We start from the raw sequence: 20,735 nt of genomic DNA, 5'->3' as shown, positions 1-20,735 counted from the left end.
ATGCTAGTGTACGTGTCAAAGCTCTCACTGCCACTTTCATGGCATTCAGGCTCACAAACCAGTGAGTACTTTCTTTTCTCATTTTTTAATGAGGGAAGCTAGACTGAGCACTGGCCGGCTACAGTGACCCGGACCCAGTCTCACTAGCGTACATCCCCTCCAGCACATTAATTGTAGGCGGCATTCTATCACTTGGTCACATTTCCCAGGCTGCGACCTGACTATCCTTGTTTCTTTTTCATTTCCTAATAAACCCATACCCTGATTAATAGTATTAATCCTAACTTAGAATACAGTCAGCAATTTCAAATAGTAAGAACGCTCATTTAAGCATCTCTGCAATCCAGCATGGGGGGCCTTTCCGTGTGAAGCTCCCCTACTGCTGGGGTATCACAGACCCACAGGAAAATAGCACATCCTGAGGCAAACAGTTGTCTCATAAAACGTGATTCACTCACTACAACAAAACAATGGTTCCTTCTTAGCCTAAGGATCATATACTATTCCTTTCCATGTCCCACAATCCATTTAGCATCTGTTCATGGGAGGGAACTGTTCCTCCTGCTTTGATGAATATGTGGGGAAGAAGTGCAGAAAGAGTAAAGTGAAATATTTCCTGGGCCTCCTTTTATTCCATTTATTTCTTACATAAAAACAGAGATATAAAAATGTATGTATGAAAGGCAAGTAGTATTGCACGTTTTTAGGAAACAGACTCAAGCTTGTAGGGATTTTCATTATTTGCCAAAAGAAATTAGGAAATCAGTATATTATGGTATCAGCTAACACACACGTAAGGTGTTGGGTGCTTTTGAGAATAACCAGAATATCAGATTTCCTGGTCAAAAACCTCTAAGCATCCAAACATATATTTCAGCAATAGCAACAACTTAGGTATCTCACAAAGAAAAAAATACAAAACACCTACAAATGTAAAGGAGGGGGAGGATAAGTGAAGAGCTTGGGAACAGAACACAGTTTCTAACCTGAGCCAATAAACTGTCAGTCCCCTCTACTGTACAAGAAATTCATTAATGTCTAATAGTATGAATACCTAATTAATTTTTACTGACTAAGAATTGGAGTAACTTGACCATAGGTTTCAGCATTGTATCTTAACCATCCTGGACTGAGGAGAAATTTGAGCCACTGACTATTCATTCATATGAAGAAAGCTAGAGAAAGGCAGGTCAGTATTGAAAGACTAAGCTCAGAAGAGGGAAAACCAAAGCCCTCATTCCTACAGGTACTAACACAACAAACTGATCAAAAAACATTGAGGCTTGGCCTGCACAAAGGAAACCATCAAGGATGCATAATTCACAAAGGCAAAATAAGGTCAAGGACAACCTGTTTCACTGAGATAAACTTTAGTGACCTCAACAAGAATGTCCATGCTATCAATGGTAAGAACTGTCTCAAGGCTCACCTCATGCTTAGAGAAGAGTCGGACACCCTCCAGCTGGTGGAACACTGGGTAGTGCTGGGAGTCGATCTGGTCGCGGCGGTAGACATCGCCCACCACCAGGAAGGCATCCAGCCCAGCGTGCAGCAGGTCCCACTGGTGTGCAGATGTGTGTGCTCGCAGCATGTGAGTCCTGTTCAGGTAATAGTTGTCTCCCTTCTTCCTGCTGGGGTGGTCAGCTGGGATGAGCAGGCTGTCAAAGTTCTGCCAGGTGGTAACCACTGGAGAAAGGTCATCGTAGACCGAGAACAGCGGAGTCCCGAAGCGGCCCACATACTGCTTGTAGAAGTGCTCCTTCACCCTCTCCTTGATCAGCCAGAGCGGGTGATGCTGCTGGTGGTGCAGATTCCTGCCGACCTTGGAGAGGACCTTCCGGGAGAGGTTGCTATAGTCATCCTGAGGATAAGATTTGCCCAGCAGCTCCACCATGCCACCTGGAGCTCCTCGGGCAGCAGACTCCGAAGCAGCAGGTCTCGAGCCCAAGGCCTGACAATGATGGCCTTTGGAGACACTACTGGACTTCCTCACCAGGTAAGCATGCACCTGGGCAGCTCTCCTGAGAGCTGAGCAAACCATTGTAGAAACTTCTTTCACAGATTCTGGAAAGAGCACACACGCAAAGCACAAGTCAAACTTCACTCTGTAGAAACTAAACTCGTCCTTTGTGTCTCCTACCAACCTCCCATTGTCCTACTGACATCTGTTTCCCCCACTGCCTCCTCCACACAGACAGAAGATCCCATTAAGGAAATCTGCTGGCAGAGGCTTAATAGGTACTGCTCTAAACCAAAAGAGCCTTGAACCTCACTTTTAGATCCCTATTCTCTAGCTGTCCTTCCGTGAGTTTGAAGAAAACCTCCTTTATCACGTCATGTCATGTCCTGAATCCCTCAGGTTGAATAAAACTTTAAATGTGATAATTTTCTTTTATTTGGACTATATTCTTGAATCAAAAAGTTTAGGGGGATCGTCTAAAGGACAGGGTTTGGTTGACCCTAGCAATGTCTCATTAGTTAATGGAAGCACATGAGTATATACATTAGAAGAGGGGATATTTGAAACATCCATCCTGCACATTTCTGCTTGCCATCCTCCTTAACTACAAAGTTCTGTTTACCTTTGAGAGACATGACTTCTACATAATTCTACTGTATTAGAGAATGTTCTTACATAATGTTATAAAACTGTTACTACATTTACTTTTTCTGATGTTTCAAATAAAATACACCACTCTGGGTGCTGGTGATTTTTATTTAATATTTATAAAAATAAAAACGAAAAAATAAAAATGAAAAATCCAAGTATCTGGGTGGCTCAATAGGTAAAGCATCTGCCTTCCACTCAGGTCATGATCCTGGGGTCCTGGGATCGAGTCCTGCACTGGGCTCCCTACTCAGTGGGGAGCCTGCTTCTCCCTCGCCCTCTGCCCCTCCCACAATTGTGCTCACTCACTCTAATAAATAAAAATCTTAAAATAAAAAAATTAAAAATAAATAAATTTCGAAAAATGAACAAAGTGATAGACTATACCAATGGACAGTTGAAGTTATTTTTATAAAATGCACATCTTTTCTATCCTCACATCTGGTTGTGTCATTCCAACTAAATGTCAATGCAACATCCCACCATTCTATTTTTGCTTTGTAAAAGAACAAGTTTCTACCATGCACCCATAGTAAACCAGGAACGGGGCTACACTTACTTGGGAAGGGATACAGAGCAGCCAGAAGACAGAGCATAGACCGGATCCGTTTTACAGACCTGCCAAGAATTTGGGGCACATGGGTGGCCCAGTCAGTTAAGCGTCTGCCTTTGGCTCAGGTCATAAATCTGGGACAAGAGCTGGGGATCAGCCCAACATAGGGCTCCCTGCTTAGCAGGGGGTCTGCTTCTCCCTCTCCCTCTGTGCACGCCCCCTCATCACTTGTGCTCTCTCTCAAATAAATAAAATCTTTTTTAAAAAATGCCTACAATTTAATATAAGAAGGACACCACATTAATTAATTAAAGAAGAGCATCAGTGTCACAGTGGAAAGTCCCTTAAACAATCATCTGATATGGGCTAGTCATGTCACGGATCAGGTGACAAAGAGCCAGGTGGAGCTGAATGAACTCTAGAATACCGGAAGAGTTAAAACAAAACAACAGTGGAAGATTCTGGACCACGAATGTCGGGTTCATTCCCCAGGGTCACAGAAACAAGTTTTAAGCTGACTTGGGGGACTCAGTAAGGAAAATCTTTAGCTGTTTTATCCCTATATTCAAAAAAAAAAAAAATTTTACTATGAACTTAAATCACATAAATCATCTTCAATATTTTGGAATTTTTTTTATCTATTGGGCTATTTTAAAGCATACAACCATGTGCTTATTTTACTTCGAGGGCCCTATAATCATACTAAGAAACCACCTACTTTTGTGATAGTAAGCTGCATTAGGAGGGAATCCCATTGTTCCGAGTGACATCAAAAGCATACTGAGTATGTACCCAGGCAGCACAGTGCCCCCATTCCAAAGTGTAACTGAAAATATTTAGCTACAAGTTACATTATCGTGCATGTGTGTGACTACTTATTAGAAGCTTCAGCATAGCACCTTTGCAGGAGACTACCATCATGAGAGAAGATACCCAGGAACTCCCTGGATTTATTCATCTATGGTACTATTTTGTCAGTTGTTTCAAAAAGTGTTTTTGGTTGAACTTCAACGAAAATCTGTCTTCCCATCTACAGCGTTCAGTGGCTTGTCAACGCAATAGACAGGAATTTTAAATATGCTCTTGCCACCTTCCACATCTTCACACGAAGTCACACTATGAGGTTTTTAGCTACCCAGCCCAGCACCCTTGGGAAGGCACAAGAAAGCATCTCTTCCTCCAAAGGCTATATGCAAAGTCCAGAATTCTGGGGACGGTGCCATTGGTGTAGTTGCTCATGGGTTGCTGACTACCTTTTCCTTCTCGGTTCCCAGCCCTTCACACTTCCAAACCCACTTCTAGGTCTTGTTCCCACATACATGGCCCATCCTCGTGCCCGTGCTTTGTTCTCCTCACCCTACCCTCAGCTTCCTGAGGAGAGTTTAATTTTCTTGTTTTCCTTTACAGACCTTTTATCTGCTCAGCCCAGGATATATTCCCCACCATGACTTCTCCCCACCCAAAACAATTATTTGGGATTCTTTTTTCTATTGTCCTTTATAACAAAGCAAGAATAAGATTATGATAGCTTTCCCACTTCCATCTGAGAAGGAGATTCCATTCTTACTGTCTCTTAAATTTCTCTATAAGAAACAGTTTCGGGCACCTGGGTGGCTCAGTTGGTCAAGTGTCTGCCTTCAGCTCAGATCTTGATCCTGGGGTCCTGGGATTGAGGTCTGCTCAGCAGGGAGCCTGCATCTCCCTCTGCCTCCCTGCCCCCCACTCAAGCTCTCTCTCTCTCTCAAATAAATAAACAAAATATTTACTTAAAAAAAAAAAGAAAAAGAAACAAACAGTTCATATGGAAAACACAAGAGACCAGGGACAGTGACACGACCGATGGCAGCTATCCCTCTATACGGTGGGCTTCCATCTCACACTTTCAACAACAACGTTGTGAGGTATGCGTTATTCCTACACATTACAAAGAAACTAAGACTCAAAGAGATCATGCAACTCGCACACACTCTTACACCTCCCCATGAACAAAGTTCACAACTCTGACCAACTCAAGTACTTCTCAATCAATAGTTCCCAACTGTTCAATTCAAATTACACCTCTTTAATTACCTCTCTTCTCTCTTACCTAAGCAATTTAGATTATACATAAATGCATTTTAAATGCATGAATGAATAAATTAATAAATAAAACCCATTAGTTTGGATGGTGGAAATGAAATACTTTGTAACCAAGAACGGTAAGCCAAACTTGCGCATGTCCTGCTTTTGTATATAAAGTTTTGTTGAAAGGCAGCAATGCCTATTCATTTAAATATTGTCTGTGGTAGCTTCTCTACCATGAAGGCAGAGCTAAACAGTTGCCACAGAAACTGGATAGCTCACAAAGACCTAAAACACTTACTATCTTATCGTACAGAACAAGCTTGCTGAGCCCTGCTTTAGCTTAATTCACTGTCTTCACACTACTAAGTACACAGTTCTTCACACTACTAAGAGTATCTTCCTAGTCACAAATACATGCAGATTATAGAGCCACTAAAAGTAACAAAAGTATAAATGTGGATATTAAACATGCTAATATTGTTACAGAAGACTGTGAGACCAGCTGTGAGAGGAGTCAGTACAATACCAAGGGCAAAAGATCACACTTTGCAGAGACACCCATGTGGGTGTGACCCTAAGTCAGCCACTCAGGCGTGTATTACTCTTGGACACATGGCTTGCCCTTTCTGACTCTCGAGTTTCTCATGGATAAGGATGTAGAAAACAATATCTCATGGTAAAAGAATTAAACTAGATCCTGTTCATAATATACTTAACTCAATGCCCAAAATGTAAAAGATGAGTTTAATCAAGAGTTAAAAATGACACAGAGAATTCTAGAGACCACGTAACAGAGAAAACAGTAAAGTTATTCACTGAGACAGGAAACACAGGATGGATTTTGTTTGTTTGTTCAAATGATTTTCATATGTGTATTTCTGGTTGAAGAGGGAAACAGCTTTGGACAGGTTAAAGTTAAATATGACTGAAGACAGTCATATTATAATTTCTAGGAATCGGTCTGAAGTATGGGTTTGAAAATGAAGTGAGAGATTAATGGTAGAAATGTAGACCCTGAAAATTATGTGTATAAAGAGTTAACATTAGGGGTGCCTGGGTGGCTCAGTGGGTTAAGCCTCTACCTTTGGCTCAGGTCATGATCTCAGAGTCCTGGGATCGAGCCCCGCATCGGGCTCCCTGCTGTGTAGAGAGCCTGCTTCCCCCTCTCTCACTCTGCCTGCCTCTCTGCCTACCTGTGATCTCTGTCTGTCAAATCTATAAATAAAATCTTTAAAAAAATAATAATAATAAAGAGTTAACATTATAAAGGTATGTGAAATCCATGGGCAGGTAAGAGCAAAATTAAAAATGGACAAAAGACCAAAATCTTAGAAGTTATCCCATTTAAGCAAAGGGTATATAAAGAGTAAACCAGAAGAGAACCAAAGAGTACAATATTATAAAGGCAGGGGCACAGAGTTTCTAGATGAAAACCAAGGTCTTTTCTGAAACTAAATGCCACTGTGTGTGCAAACCTTAGCCTGTGGTAAATATTTGTCTGCCTTGTTGTTAGACTATGTGGTTCATTTTTTTTTTTGTAAGATTTTATTTATTTGACAGAGAGAAAGAGAGTGTACAAGGGAGAGCAAGGGAGTGCTCTCACAAGGGAGAGCAGCAGAGGGAGAGGAAGAAGCAGGCTCAACACCAAGCCAGGGCCCTGATGTGGGACTTGATCCCAGGATCCTGGGATCACAACCTGAGCCAAAGGCAGACACTTAACCAAGTGAGCCATCCAAGCGCCCATAGACTATGTGGTTCTTAAAAGTAGAACATACACTCCCTTCTCTCTCTCTCTTATGTTAATCTTCATATACCCAGAGTCTAGCGCTTCATAGAATACTGGATAAAAGAGGAGGGAAGAACTGAAAAAGGGAAAACAGGAAAGGATAGGGAAAAAATTGGCTAACAGGATAAAACATAACAAAGAGATTAGGTGGGGGGCAAAGTAAAGAACTATTTGACAAGATGACCATCAACAGAGCAATTTCAATGGATGAGTGAGGACAGAAATCAGATTACAATGGGTTATTAAATGAGTGAAGATGTAAAAATGAAGGAGGATACCAAAGACAGAATAAACAAAAATATTTAAAACTTCTGAAATTAAAGGAAGGGAAGCTGAGGGAACTTGTAATAGATGGTCCTGATCTCCCAAGGAACGCTTTAAATGTAAAAGAAAAATATTGTGTATGATCTCAACATTCACCAAGTAAATGTGATTTTTTTTCAAAGAGGAATGCTATAGTACAGGATGCAAGTTATGAATATTAGATAGTAGGGTCAGGGGAGGACACTATGCATAAAATCAGAGGAATTCATTTAAGAGTTATTTGTAAAAATAAAAATTCAGAGAATTTTGAGAAATTTGAAAATGTTTCCCTCTCCAACCATAAATACAAATGAGAAATTTGAAAAGGAAAAAAGAAACTGATTTGGAGAAAGTGTAAGTTCAGAATGTGTAGGGAAACACTAGAGGAACAAGGATGAGCATTGACATGGTTACCGGAAAGTCAGGAGTCAGCCAAAAAGAAGTATATTAACTGGTGACCTGTTATCCAGGAACAACCTAATAGCAGAGAGCAGTCACGAGAAGAAATTTCTAGATAGACTCAAAGGTTATCTATTTTAAAAAATAAATAAATAAGTAAAAATTAATATATATTCTGTATGAATCCAAGAAAGTCACCAACCAAGGGTCTGGTAGAGATAAATATATTGATCTGAATATTACTTAATACCAGAAAATCTATCTCCCTGGCACACTCAATTTTAACCTACTTCACTTCAATCTCTTGGGCCCCCGAGGCCTTCTTAACTGAATGTAGGCCTACCTTTAGATCAGCCAATCATGTTAAAGTCAGAATCGCATATATGAGAAATAGTACAGCTCCTTATCAAGAAATCAATATTAACTTTTGGAAAAAATACATAACAAGTGCCTTACATTTTATAAAAATAATTTCACGTGCATCTTATTACCAATTCCAATAACACTTCCTGGAGTACACACAATTATTAGTCACAATTCACAGAGAAAGAAATACTGGTTCACAAATGACATAATTCAGTTCCTCTGAAATTGAGAGGCCTCGAATCCTTGTCTATAACTTTAAAATCCCATAATTTTTCCACTCTACTCTAAGCCATTGAAAAAGAGAAATAAGATGGAGGCAAAAAGGGCACAAAAACAAAGGTATAAATAAGAGTTTCTTTAGTCAGTGGTACAAAGTTTTAGTTCTACAATATGAATATAAAAATGTCATGCATTAAATATATAAAGAACTCTATGTACCTCTCACTCTATCATGACTTAAAAATAACATGCTAGAGATAGTCAACACTACTAAAAAATGCAATGAACTTTTTTTCTTTATTACTTACAAGGACATTTTGAGATGTCTGCAATAGGCCAAGACTCTTTTTAAAAGGCTATTCAGGTAAGGCTGTGCTGAGTTTCTTTTGATACATTTCCCCATAAAAGTCAGAAGGAGGCAAAATCACTCTGCTGGCTTTAGAGTGAGTGCCTCAGAGCCCTGTAAAAAGTGCTCAGTGCTCTTGTTTGTTGATGATGGTACCTCTGAAGACGAAGGTGCGGTTTCTCCCACTGTAGTATGGGCTAATTCACTCCATCATATTTTCCTTCCTTCTTTGGTCATCCCGGGTTATGAAAACATACAGTATTTAAAGCTACTTTAACTAATTAAAGATCAGAGGACATAAAAGATTACTGTGTCATGCTAAAGGACATTTACTTATAGCTATTATATCAACTTTGTAAGAAAAAAATAAACAATGACAAATAATTAACCCAAATCAGAAAAAGAAATGAAAAGTCTGAATGGAGCCTGCTCTTTCTGTTCTTGGTTACTGGTGGTTGTAGGAATGACCTAACACCACAAGAGCCCTTTTCCTCTTACTTGCTGGTCCTCTATTTACATAGTTCAGAAATGCGGATTATCAGAAAACAGACTTCTGGCTTACATGAGTAAGTGTGTTGAACCATCCAAATCTGCCCTCAAGAATGGAAGATTCATCCACCCACATGCTCCTCAGGTTTCAGCCGTTTTTAAAGATAGCCTCACCGAGAGGCACCTGGCCAGCTCAGTGGAAAGAGCATGGGACTCGTGATCTTGGGGTCATGAGTTCCAGCCCCACGTGGAGTAGAGAGATTACTTAAATAAATACATACTTACATACATACATACTTTAAAGATAGCCTCATCTAAAGAAAGAACCTTGCCCAAAATCACTCACATCCTTCCATGAGCAGCCTGCATCGGTTAGGATGCAGGGTACGTTTCAGGACAACGCTGGCGGACATGCTCCCATGCAGGTGGCTGAGATCTTCACTGGGACCGTGCTAAGGCTCGAGATCTCCCTCTGCCTAATCCTGCTTTTTCCCAGTCCCCCTCCCGCCCCCAGTGTTGATGCCAAGAGCAACATCACATAAAAAGTATCCTGCATGTTAATCTTCATCTCAGAATTTGCTTTCTGGGCAAACCCAGTCTGGGACAGATGTGACAGAATTCAACCCTCTACTCTTCCTCCTGAAGTAGAAATACAATAGACTCACAACTTTATTTTGATACTACCCAGACGCTCATTTTCCTTCTAATTAGAGCAAATCAGGTTTTGTGCAGTTAAAATATACATAACATAAAGTTCATCATTTTTAAGTGCTGAGTTCAGTGGCACTGGTACATATGCACTATTGCGCAACATCACCACGGTCCATCCCTGGACCATTTTTATCATCCCAAACTGAAAATCTCTAAAAACAATTACTTATAAGCAAAATTATATAGTGACATTTTAACACTTTTAATACCATGAAATCCTTAGGGAAGTGAGACTGAAGTTCATTTTCTTCAAGAGTCAAAATCAATGTACTCAGTTCTATGTTCCAACTAGGACCAAGAATATTTCAAGAAAAACTGACATCACACTAAATGAGAGGGAAAAGAAGTCCTAGCGGATACCAACCAATACACCTTAAACAGATACTGGATCACTTTTTCCAGCCCTTTTTGATACAAGTGTTATCTTTATTTACTAAAACAGAGCTTATTTGGACCAAAAAACAATGGTACATGTCATCCAACAGAACTTTCTTCAATGAAAGGTACATCCTGTATCCACACTGTCAAATATAGTAGACACCAGCCACATACCCTTACTGAGTATTGGAAGTCTGGCCAGTGCAATGGAAGGATTTCATTTTTCATTTTATTTAACTTAATTCTTATTTAAATTGGCCACATACAACTAGTAGATACCAAATTGGACAGGGCAGCTCTAGACCCTCATATAAGAAAAATGAGAATTCCATATCCAAAACAATCAACTCAGATTTCCAAGATTGCATTTTAGTATACAAACTAAGCTTCTAAAATAGTATATGGATTTTAGCTTATAAACAGAGATTTCAATCTTCAGAAAAATTCAAACATTTTGAAAACTACAAAGGACCACAGAAATCATTAAGCCCAACAGTCGTATTTTGTAGATAAAGAAGCCAAGTCACAGGTTAGCTATATTCCCAAGAATGTGCAGCCAATCAGTTAGTCGGAGGTGACAACCCAGCAGCCTAATTCCCAGGTAGATGTTCATTCTAGTCTTTTGCCCAGTTAAAATCTCACCTATAATGTGGAATCTAAAAGAACCAAGTATACAGGAGCAGAAAGAGTAAGAAAGGTGGTTTCCAGGAATGCAGAGGAGGGGGAAATGGAAAGATGTCAGTCAAAAGGTACAAAATTGCAGTTGTAAGATAAATAAGTCTAGAGATCTAACGTACGGCATGACAACTACAGTTTACAATATCGTACTGAATACTGGAAATTCACGAAGACAGCAGATTACAGATACTTCTCATTAGACACACAAAAATGGTAACTCTGTGAGGAGACTATTGTGAATTAGTTTGTTGAAATCATTTCATATATGTGTGTGTATCAAATCATTATATCACATAATCTTGAGTATTATGTAATTTTATTTTAAAAATTAAATTAAGTTAAATTAATAAGTAAAAATAAAAAGGTACCTAAGATATCTTATAATATGGTCACAGACTATGTTTGGATTCTTTTGATTGTTCAACAGGTCTTTCTTTACCACCATAAATCCAGCTCAAGTGACTAGAACTAGCAAAATAGCAAGTAAATGTTTGTTGTTAGAAAGAATGAATTCTGTAACAGTTTAAACAGTCTTTCCTTTCAATCTCCCTTGGTCTTGTATGTGAAAGAAACTAAGCAGTACATTAAGCCTGCTGAACTAGTAATTTCTCCAGAGCACAATTAGCTTACCAGAAAGGGCCATGGTAAGCAAACATGACCCACACACAGTCATAACCATCTGAAAAAGATGAGGCACATCTCATTAACCTCCAGATACAATACTTAAACAGTTTCTACCAAGAAATATGAATTGTGGCTCAGTCAACACAGTTTGTACATTTTACTCCACTAAAATAATGGTGGGGAAATGGCCAACTTCTATTAACTTTAATTCATAAAAGGTCTAGGCAAAGAGTGTGCTTATGCTCCTATCAAGTAGTATGAATTAAAAAAAAAAAAAGTCCCTGAAAAGGCAGCTCTCTCTGTTACTACTGAGCATGCTATTGGTGCAACCTTTCCAGAAACCAATTCAGCACTACCAAGAGATTTAAAACTGTTCATACCCTTTGACAAGGTAATTACCTAGGAATTTATCACAAGGAAATAATGTAAATGAAGACAGAAGTTAAATACAAAGAAGTTTCATTACAATATGATTTATAATACAGAAAAATTAGAAACAACATAAACATCCCCCCAACAAGGGAGTGATTAAGTAAATTACAGAACTATACAATAAAATATTATCCAGTCATAAACTACAACGGTTTCAATGATATAACCATATACTTAAAAAGTGATAAATAAGATATAAAATTGTATGTATGATATGATCTTAACTATGCAAATATATTATCTATCTATAAATACACGCATACTATCTTTAGGAACTAAACAAGATTTAATAGGTATAACACCTGGTCCTTATTTTCTATTTTGGAATTTTTATATTTCTAAACTTTCTAAACAGACATCTATTACATTTTTAATTAAACGTTCTTATTTTGAGAGGCACCTGGGTGGCTCAGGTGTTTAAGCATCTGCCTTCCGCTCAGGTCATGATCCCGGGACACTGGGATAGAGCCCCACATCAGGTTCCCTGCTTGGTGGGGAGCTTGCTTCTCTTCCTTCTGCCTGCCACTCCCCCTGCTTGTGCTCTCTCTCTTAAATAAATAAAATCTTAAGAAAACAAAATCTTTTAAAAAAATAAACTTTCTTACTCTGAAAGAGTTGAGTTATTATTATAACTCAACTGTTGAGTTGGGCTCTAGCCATCTTAAACACCTGTGTTAAACCCACTTATTTCAAGAAGAAATGCCAGGATAAATATAACATGGCCATAGACAGTTCAATTAATTACATTCAGTGACCAGCTAAGCAATTATTTTTTGTAACAATGCAGGTGAACTGCTTGGCATGTAGGAACTTCTCTGCCTTTCCAATTTCCTCTCCCTAGGTATAAATCAACTGTCACAGTTACAATGCCAATCACTAAGATATTCAGATTTTCTGAGAAATTGATGCCAGATCCTATACCCAACAAATGCTTTTCAATTATACAGATTAATGAAGTCTTTACTACATGCTAAAGGTAAAATGTTACATTATATTGTAGTAAAAAAATATTTCTAAGGACAATTTTCACTAAAACTTAGTTCAAACTAAGCTAATATCTATGCTTCACATGAAGGTCATTGTATGGGGCAGTCGGAGGATCTCAGAAAAGCATGACAGCATTACTGTCCTCGTGGTAATCATCAGCCTCTATCCAGCCATCTGATGATGGGCCAGCCCTGACACATGGAAGTTAAAAAGGCTCGTTCCAGTCTCCTGTCTCTCTAATGTGGGTTTCTGTCCTAGTGGGCTCTCCTCAATTGAGTTCCCCCTAGCTGGCTGTCATCACTCCCTGCTCCACAGTCAGGAATCGACTCGTGACCTACTCTTCACCACAGCGCTCATGAGGCTTTTCACCTGCTGTGATGTGTGTTTTCCAACAGCACCAAGCACTTCTCCAATTCTCTGCAGACATCAGCTGGGTATCCTACAATTTACTGAATTTCGACACTACCTACTGGGAGACAGAAGTGAATAGCACAGGTTAAGAACTCAGCACCCCGCCATGCTTTAAATGCCAATCACTAGTCCAGGTGATGACCAGTCATATATCAGAGATTTACTTAATTTGCTAGATCAGAAATCAGGAAAATAGTTTACTTCCTATACTACTGGCTTTTTATAAAAATATGTAACTCAGAAACTGCCAGATAGAAGAGATGCCAACAACAAGGTTTGCGGGAGGGACGCTGGAGCTTCCAAGCCCCCTGGACACACCACCCTCCACATGATCAGCAACTCTGAATCGCTCTCAACTACATCCTTTGGGGTTTTCATGGAGGATTCGTTCCACAGGCCTGACTGGTTAAATCAACTGTCACAGTGGCTGAGCTCAATCTCTAGACTCCCTTCCCCTCCTCAAAGGTCTAGTTAGTTCCCTTGACAATCAACCCCCATTCTCAGGTTACCTAGGGGCTTGCTGAAAATCACTTTATTCAGATAAACTGAGCTGTGCTAGAAAAGGGTTTGTTACATGACTAACAAAAGACACCCACTTCACTTTATGGCACTGGAGCTTTTTCTGATACTGAGAACAATACTAAATATGTAACAAAAGATGCTCCTATGGGTTAAAATTACAACCAGAAATTACAAGCGTTTGGAGCTTTGTGCAGGGAAGACAGACTAACCCAAATCTGCATTTCTTATTATCAACCGCATTAGCACATCTTCATTCACGGGGTCACCGTCATCACTACTCTCCTCACGCTGGTCTGAATTCCAGCAACTTCCTCACCATTCAAGGGACGTATAGGAGGTACAACATTATCAAATTCAGCATTTATTCAATTTATTGCTCTTCTGGGTGATCAACTTCTGGCACAACAAAGTGTGACATAACCTTTGCATTACCACCATGGTTTCCTTCAGTGTCTTCTTTGCAGGTTCAGTTTCAAACATCACTGTAGTCCCAAGTCAGGAAGGACCAGGCATTTGTGGTGTTGATGAACTGACCTCATTGCAAGCATTAGCAACTGTGTAAATAGCACTTTTAAGGCTGAGTTCTTGTACTGTACAGTTCTTGTGCTGAAAGCTATGGAAACTGAGGAATCTATTAACTACAGCAAGCATGCAGCTTTGCTCTATTTTTTTCCCATGTTTAATAACAGGAAACTCACTACAACAAAATCAGGAGGTAGGGAGCCCTACTACTCTTCATGAATTACAGACAGATTGAGAGACTTGACCTTGCATATGGAAGGAAGGAAGCTGAAGGAAGAGACCCTTTCCTCATCCCCAACGCAACAGCTCAGCCAACGAGAAGCCACCATACTTAGAATTTTCAGTTTACTCTTAAATGGACTTTCCCTTCGTAACTGCCTTCCCAACTTACTACTCTTCTCTTTGAAAAAGCTTGCCTCTCATTCATTCCCCAGACCTGCCTGCGGTCTGGGCACAGCTTGTTGATACTGGGAATACAATTCTCTTTTACATCCAAGCAAACACATCTTTTGCTAGAAAAATAACTGGCAGTTTTTACCTTAAAGGTTATTAAGGGCATAAAATTCTTTTGTCACCAGGCTCCATTACAGATGTCCCATTGTTGGGTTAGGCAAAAGTAACGTCAAAAACATTACTTCCCATAATAAGTTGAAAAAGTAAGGCTGTGTGAACAGTTAACTAGGAACAACAGAATTTCATTTTTCTGCCAGGCCAGCTTATCATTAGTGAGCTTGTACCGCTGATGTAAGCAGAAATAAACTGTTCAGAAAATACTACTCTGGTTACCTCTGCTGTCTTATAAATAATCATTTCTAAGTAAAATGCATATGATACCCAGTGGAAGATTAAAATCACAAATAGTAACAAATCCTATAAATCCTGTTTTTTCCTATGCATACACACCTGTGATAAACTTTACCTGATAAATGAGGCCCAGTTAAGAGATGAACAAAAGTAACTGATAATAAAATAGAACAATTGTAACAATATGCTCCCATAAAAGTTATGTGTATGTGGCCTTTCTGTCTCTCCAAATTGTTATAGAATGCAAGAACACAATTGAAACATGGTCAAACAAGACAAAGGTCTGACAAATTAAACTGTACACACCCAGGTGCTGGTCACTCTAGCCAGAGTTCTTTCCTCCTGGGAGTAAGACTATCATGAAAAAGTCCACATGCAAAAGGCCATCAATAGAGACAATGCCGCATACATAGCTCTACCTTGCAGAATAACTGGGAAGGTTATTCCAGCAAGGGTTTGCACAAGACACAGAGAATAAGAAAACCAAGAGTCCAGCTTGGATGTGCAGAAAAGCAGAAGATACAGTTTCTACAAACTCTGGAAATAAACTTGAAAATGTATCTCCTGCTGGCTGAGTTGAAGTCAATATAAATAACCTGGACGTTTAAAATAGAAATATTCACAGTTTTCATGCCAAATGAACCTAGTAGTAATTATCTGTGGACAAGTACATCTCTCCCACTGGAAAATAACCAATACAGGCTCAAATGGACACTGTATTTGAAATCATTAATCTCCAATAAAATGAAATGCCCAGGAGAACATTTTAACACACAGTTGTACTGAAAGCGTCCCATACTCTCTCCTTGATTTTTGTCCATTTAGACACAATTATTATTTTGCAGAGCATCTGCTGTGCCTAATTCCTGGAAATGACTGTAGGCACTGATAACAACAACGTTGCTTTTCTACCTTGGGCACTTTCACAGCACTGAAGAGAATGAAGTGAGTAATCTCTTTTCTCTAAGGAGTCACCAAGATGTGTTTTTCTGATTGATTCTGGAGCATGGAAGTGACAAAAGGGAAACCTCCAAGGCAGGAGGCTGTCATGCCAGCATACAAGAGAGTCCAGAGCTCACAAACACCAGGGCCCCTTACCTGTCAAAAATGCTCTTATCTTGCATGGATAAATGAAAGTACTTCTTACCTTAAGTGACTATTTATCCGTCATTGGTTTCAACAACGTATTTAAGGCATGGATTAAAGCCACCAGCAAGAAATTGGCACTGGGTTTGGCTGCCTGGGGCACATGGCTTTCATGAACTGGCAAGGGCCCCACTGCAATACTAACGAGTATACCATTTGTGAAGACAATTACGCAAGAAAACTTGGCAGCTGCAAAGAGAGGGCAAGCCTGATGAGAGATGGTGCCAGGGCACAGGAATCAGAGAGCCCAAGAAATCCCTTGACACTTCAGTCTTCTTTTGTAATAGTTACCTTTTGTGTAGATAATGTCTTTTATTAAAATTAAGCCTGGGGGAGGGAGAGAGGAGCAGGAAAAGCAATTTTAAGACAGTCATTATCTGACTATACAATGTTCCCATTCAGAAGAGATGGCTTTTCATCACTATAAATTCAGTTGAGAAATGACTATCAATACCATTCTGTGCTAATAAATGCCATATTTTCAAGAATGAGAGATCTGAAAATGTTCTGTCATACTGGAAGCTTTTTAATTATTCAAGAATAGAGGGGTACTCAAGAGAAAAGTATCTCGTGATGGACACAAAAACAAATGGAAAAATACGGCACTCAATTCCAAGAGAAATGAGTTTTGTTGTCCTAAGTCAAAAGGTTAAAATCTGTAATTAAACAAATGCATGAGGGAATGACTGCAGACCAAAGACGCTGCAAAATTAATATGAAGATTGGTTAATAAGTGTCTAAAGATATCACCATATTTGGAATTGCAACCACTCTTGTAATATTGTTCACTTACGAAAAGTATCGTCAGTTAAAATTAAGATCACATAACCAGTACCCACTAGTATGAATGAACCTTTCCTCAATATGCCAGGGAAAAAGCTCCTCTCCATGCATGTAAAATATAAAACACACATTATTAGGCAAATGTACCAAACTCATCCTTTATGCTCCCTAACATCTCAGCAAACTCAAGTGAAACATCAAAACTGCAGTTGTCTCTACTTGGACCAACCTACTAGTTATCATTTATTTTTCTTTGTAACGAGAGGTATATAGCATGGTTCGCTGTATTCCACATTTTGGAGAATGACAGAATAATTATCCTCTAACTTCCACATTTAAGATAACTGTATAATAATCTTACTAATGTACATGTACACAACAGTTTTACAATTAAAAAGTACCCAGCTAATGAAAAAGAATAAAGTTTTCACCCAGAAATAATTTAGCAAGTGGAATGGCTGTGGCAAGTAAAATTAAAACCCGTTTTAGATCAACTCACTAGACTCCATATTAAAAACTATTTTCGGCAATTAGAAATATTATTGCTATATAGAAGAAACACCCTCCAGGTTACAAATTATTTTCTCCTAAATATTCTAAATAAACTGATTTTATCCGAGATTCTCTATATAAAGTCGCTGCATACAAAATCCTAGAATCTGGGCTGTAGAGGAGAAAGGAGTAAATTACAGCACATGAAGGCTCTGCTGTAAGTTCCACAATTATTAAGTAGATGCTACTGGCCTGAAATATGTCTCCACCTACAAATAGTGACATAACATCACCTCCTCTCTGATGGGTTTTCTTTCTTTTTATTATTTCTTTCATTTCATCCTCAGGACAACACTACAAAAAAAATACATTGATTTGTTCAACGTCACGCGATCTGTCCAACTGAAAACTGAAAGCACTAAAAGGCAGCATCAGGATTGAAGCCCAGCTTTCTGACTCCTCCAGGGCCAGGATGGCCCCCGCCTCTTCCATTACCAGACCTCTCCTGAGAAATACCAGCCTTCCTTGCTTTTCCCAACAGACAGTCCTAATGAGTTCCTTGGTAATGCTCTTTTCAAACCAAAACATACCTTCCCGTTGACATGCTTCATAATTCCAAAGATGTTATCTCTGTGAAACCATTTCTTATATCCTTCATACTTCCCCAAATCCAAGTGAGCCATCTCTCCTCTCTGCCCAACGTGCACATAAAACACTCACTGATGAAAACAGAGCTACCCTTCGACCCACCAACTGCACTGCTGGGTATTTACCCCGAAGATAGAAATGTAGTGATCTGAAGGGGCATGTGCACCCCTTCAGCAGCAATGTCCACAATAGCCAAACTATGGAAAGAGCTCAGATGCCCATCAACAGATGAATGAATGAAGAAGATGTGATACACACACACACACACACACACACACACATACACACACAGAATATTACACTGCCATTAAAAATGAAATCTTGCCATTTGCAAGGATGTGGATGGAACTAGAGGGTATTATGCTAAATGAAGTAAGTCAATCAGAGAAGGACACTTATATGCGCCAACTGATATGAGGAATTTGAGAAACAAGACAGGGGAAGGGAGGGGAAAATGAAATAAGACGAAATCAAACAGGGAGACAAATCATAAGAGACTCAATCTCAGGAAACAAACTGAGGGTTGCTGGAGTGAGGGGGGTGGGAGGGATGGGGTGGCTGGGTGACAGACACTGGGGAGGGCATGTGCTACAGTGAGTGCTGTGAGTTGTGTAAGATTAATGAATCACAGACCAGTACCCCTGAAACAAATAATAAATTATATGTTAATTAAAAAAAAACAACAACATTCATTGAACACTTCATGAGCTGCTAGTCCATCTACTAGATCTTAAGCGACTGGAGGACAGGGACAACGTTTTTGTCCTTTAAAAAAGGAATCTTTTTCCAAGTCAAAATGAGTGAACCCCATTAGGAATACCCATGCTATAGATTTCTCTATTACTGTTCTGCTGAGAAAAGACACTATTCATTAACTAGCAGTGACATTTCTTCTGTGCACCCTCTCCCCACAGAACATCTAATGATAAAGTAATTAAAAGTACAGCACTGACGTTCATTTAGCGAGTCATTTAAAAGGATGGAAGTCAAACACCATTTTTTCTTATTTCGGTTATGTGCATGCTAAATCATATCCTGAATATAGTGACAAGATGGCAGAACAGGGGGATTTAGGCCCACTTAAGAGGGTTCCATCAGCCTCAGTCAGTTTCAATCAGTCCAGATTATATTGTGCTCTCCACTAACACTGCCCTGTAAAAAAAAAAAAAAAAAAAAAAATACAGCTCCGCATTTCTCTATACATTCCCTAACTTGTAAGGATTAGCTAGTACATGGAAGCAATTACTTGAAATTGCAAAATATATATGAGATAGAAATAACAAAAATAATATACACATGGTCCATTCTCATTATTCACAGTAGTTGTGGTCTATAACACCTGTGAGAACACTAGATTAGTGAACACTGAGCCACTGCTCCTAGGGGAAATGCAGTTAGTTCCCTGTGAGCCTCTGTTCACATTTTTGTCAACTAATCAATACGTAATCTTGTTTTATGTGTGTTTCTGTTAAAAGACATTCTATTTAATATACACTGTTGATTCACTAACATTGAACTCACAACCAACAGCACTATAACTCAGGGCTGAATGAAGCTATCTAACAGAAGTGTTTTCTCCATTAGGCACATCACAGCCTCCTTGCGCTTAGACGCACGAGACAACCCTTCAGCACTGCTCTTGGGGCCCATTTTAGACAGCAAAATCATTGACAACAAACGCAAAACCATGAAAAACATGACACTAAATAGATGGCAAAATAAGAAGGCAGAGCACTGCCTTGTTGGACCTCAGGTGGAAACATGGATGCATCAAAATGTTGACACTCTGTGCGTGCCCTCAAATGACCATGAAAGCCACACAAGTGTTGATTTTGAGGTCACAAAAAAATGTTAGCCATTAGGCAAATTCACAAGTACAGAATCCATGAATAACTCATGAATAATAAGGACTGCAAGAATGCTAAGACACTCCACGAGCAGATGGCTCCAAGAAAGAGAACTGGGGGGCTGGGAGACAGAGGGAGGGACAAAAACTTACCTTTGGAGATTCAAATTAAAACCACATTGAGATACCACCTTACACCAGTTAGAATGGCCAAAATTAACAAAACAGGAAACAACATGTGTTGGAGAGGATGTGGAGAAAGGGGAACCCTCTTCCACTGTTGGTGGGAATGCAAATTGGTGCAGCCTCTTTGGAGAACAGTGTGGAGATTCCTTAAGAAATTAAAAATAGAGCTTCCCTATGACCCTGCAATTGCACTCCTGGGTATTTACCCCAAAGACACAGATGTCGTGAAAAGAAGGGCCATCTGTACCCCAATGTTTATAGCAGCAATGGCCACGGTCGCCAAACTATGGAAAGAACCAAGATGCCCTTCAACGGATGAATGGATAAGGAAGATGTGGTCATATACACTATGGAGTATTATGCCTCCATCAGAAAGGATGAATACCCAACTCTTGTAGCAACATGGACGGGACTGGATGAGATTATGCTGAG

General features: G+C 39.4%; 1 protein-coding gene across 5 annotated transcripts in view; it reads right to left on the bottom strand.

Annotated features, from left to right (window-relative positions):
- FARS2 (phenylalanyl-tRNA synthetase 2, mitochondrial) overlaps positions 1–20,735 on the bottom strand; it is a 526,339-nt gene that overhangs the window by 380,860 nt on the left and 124,744 nt on the right. For 3 of the 5 annotated variants that reach the window (XM_044258328.1, XM_044258352.1, XM_044258359.1), the window contains one exon: positions 1,430–2,064. In XM_044258328.1, coding sequence (XP_044114263.1) covers positions 1,430–2,064 — 635 coding nt within the window. Of the gene's footprint in view, positions 1–1,429; positions 2,065–3,167; positions 3,227–20,735 lie in introns of all 5 variants that reach the window. The other 2 variants (XM_044258345.1, XM_044258336.1) reach the window with 1 other exon arrangement.

The sequence above is a fragment of the Neovison vison genome, chromosome 1 (genome assembly GCF_020171115.1).
Source record: "Neovison vison isolate M4711 chromosome 1, ASM_NN_V1, whole genome shotgun sequence".
Lineage (NCBI taxonomy): Eukaryota > Metazoa > Chordata > Mammalia > Carnivora > Mustelidae > Neogale > Neogale vison.
This window is presented reverse-complemented; position numbering and strand designations above follow the sequence as displayed.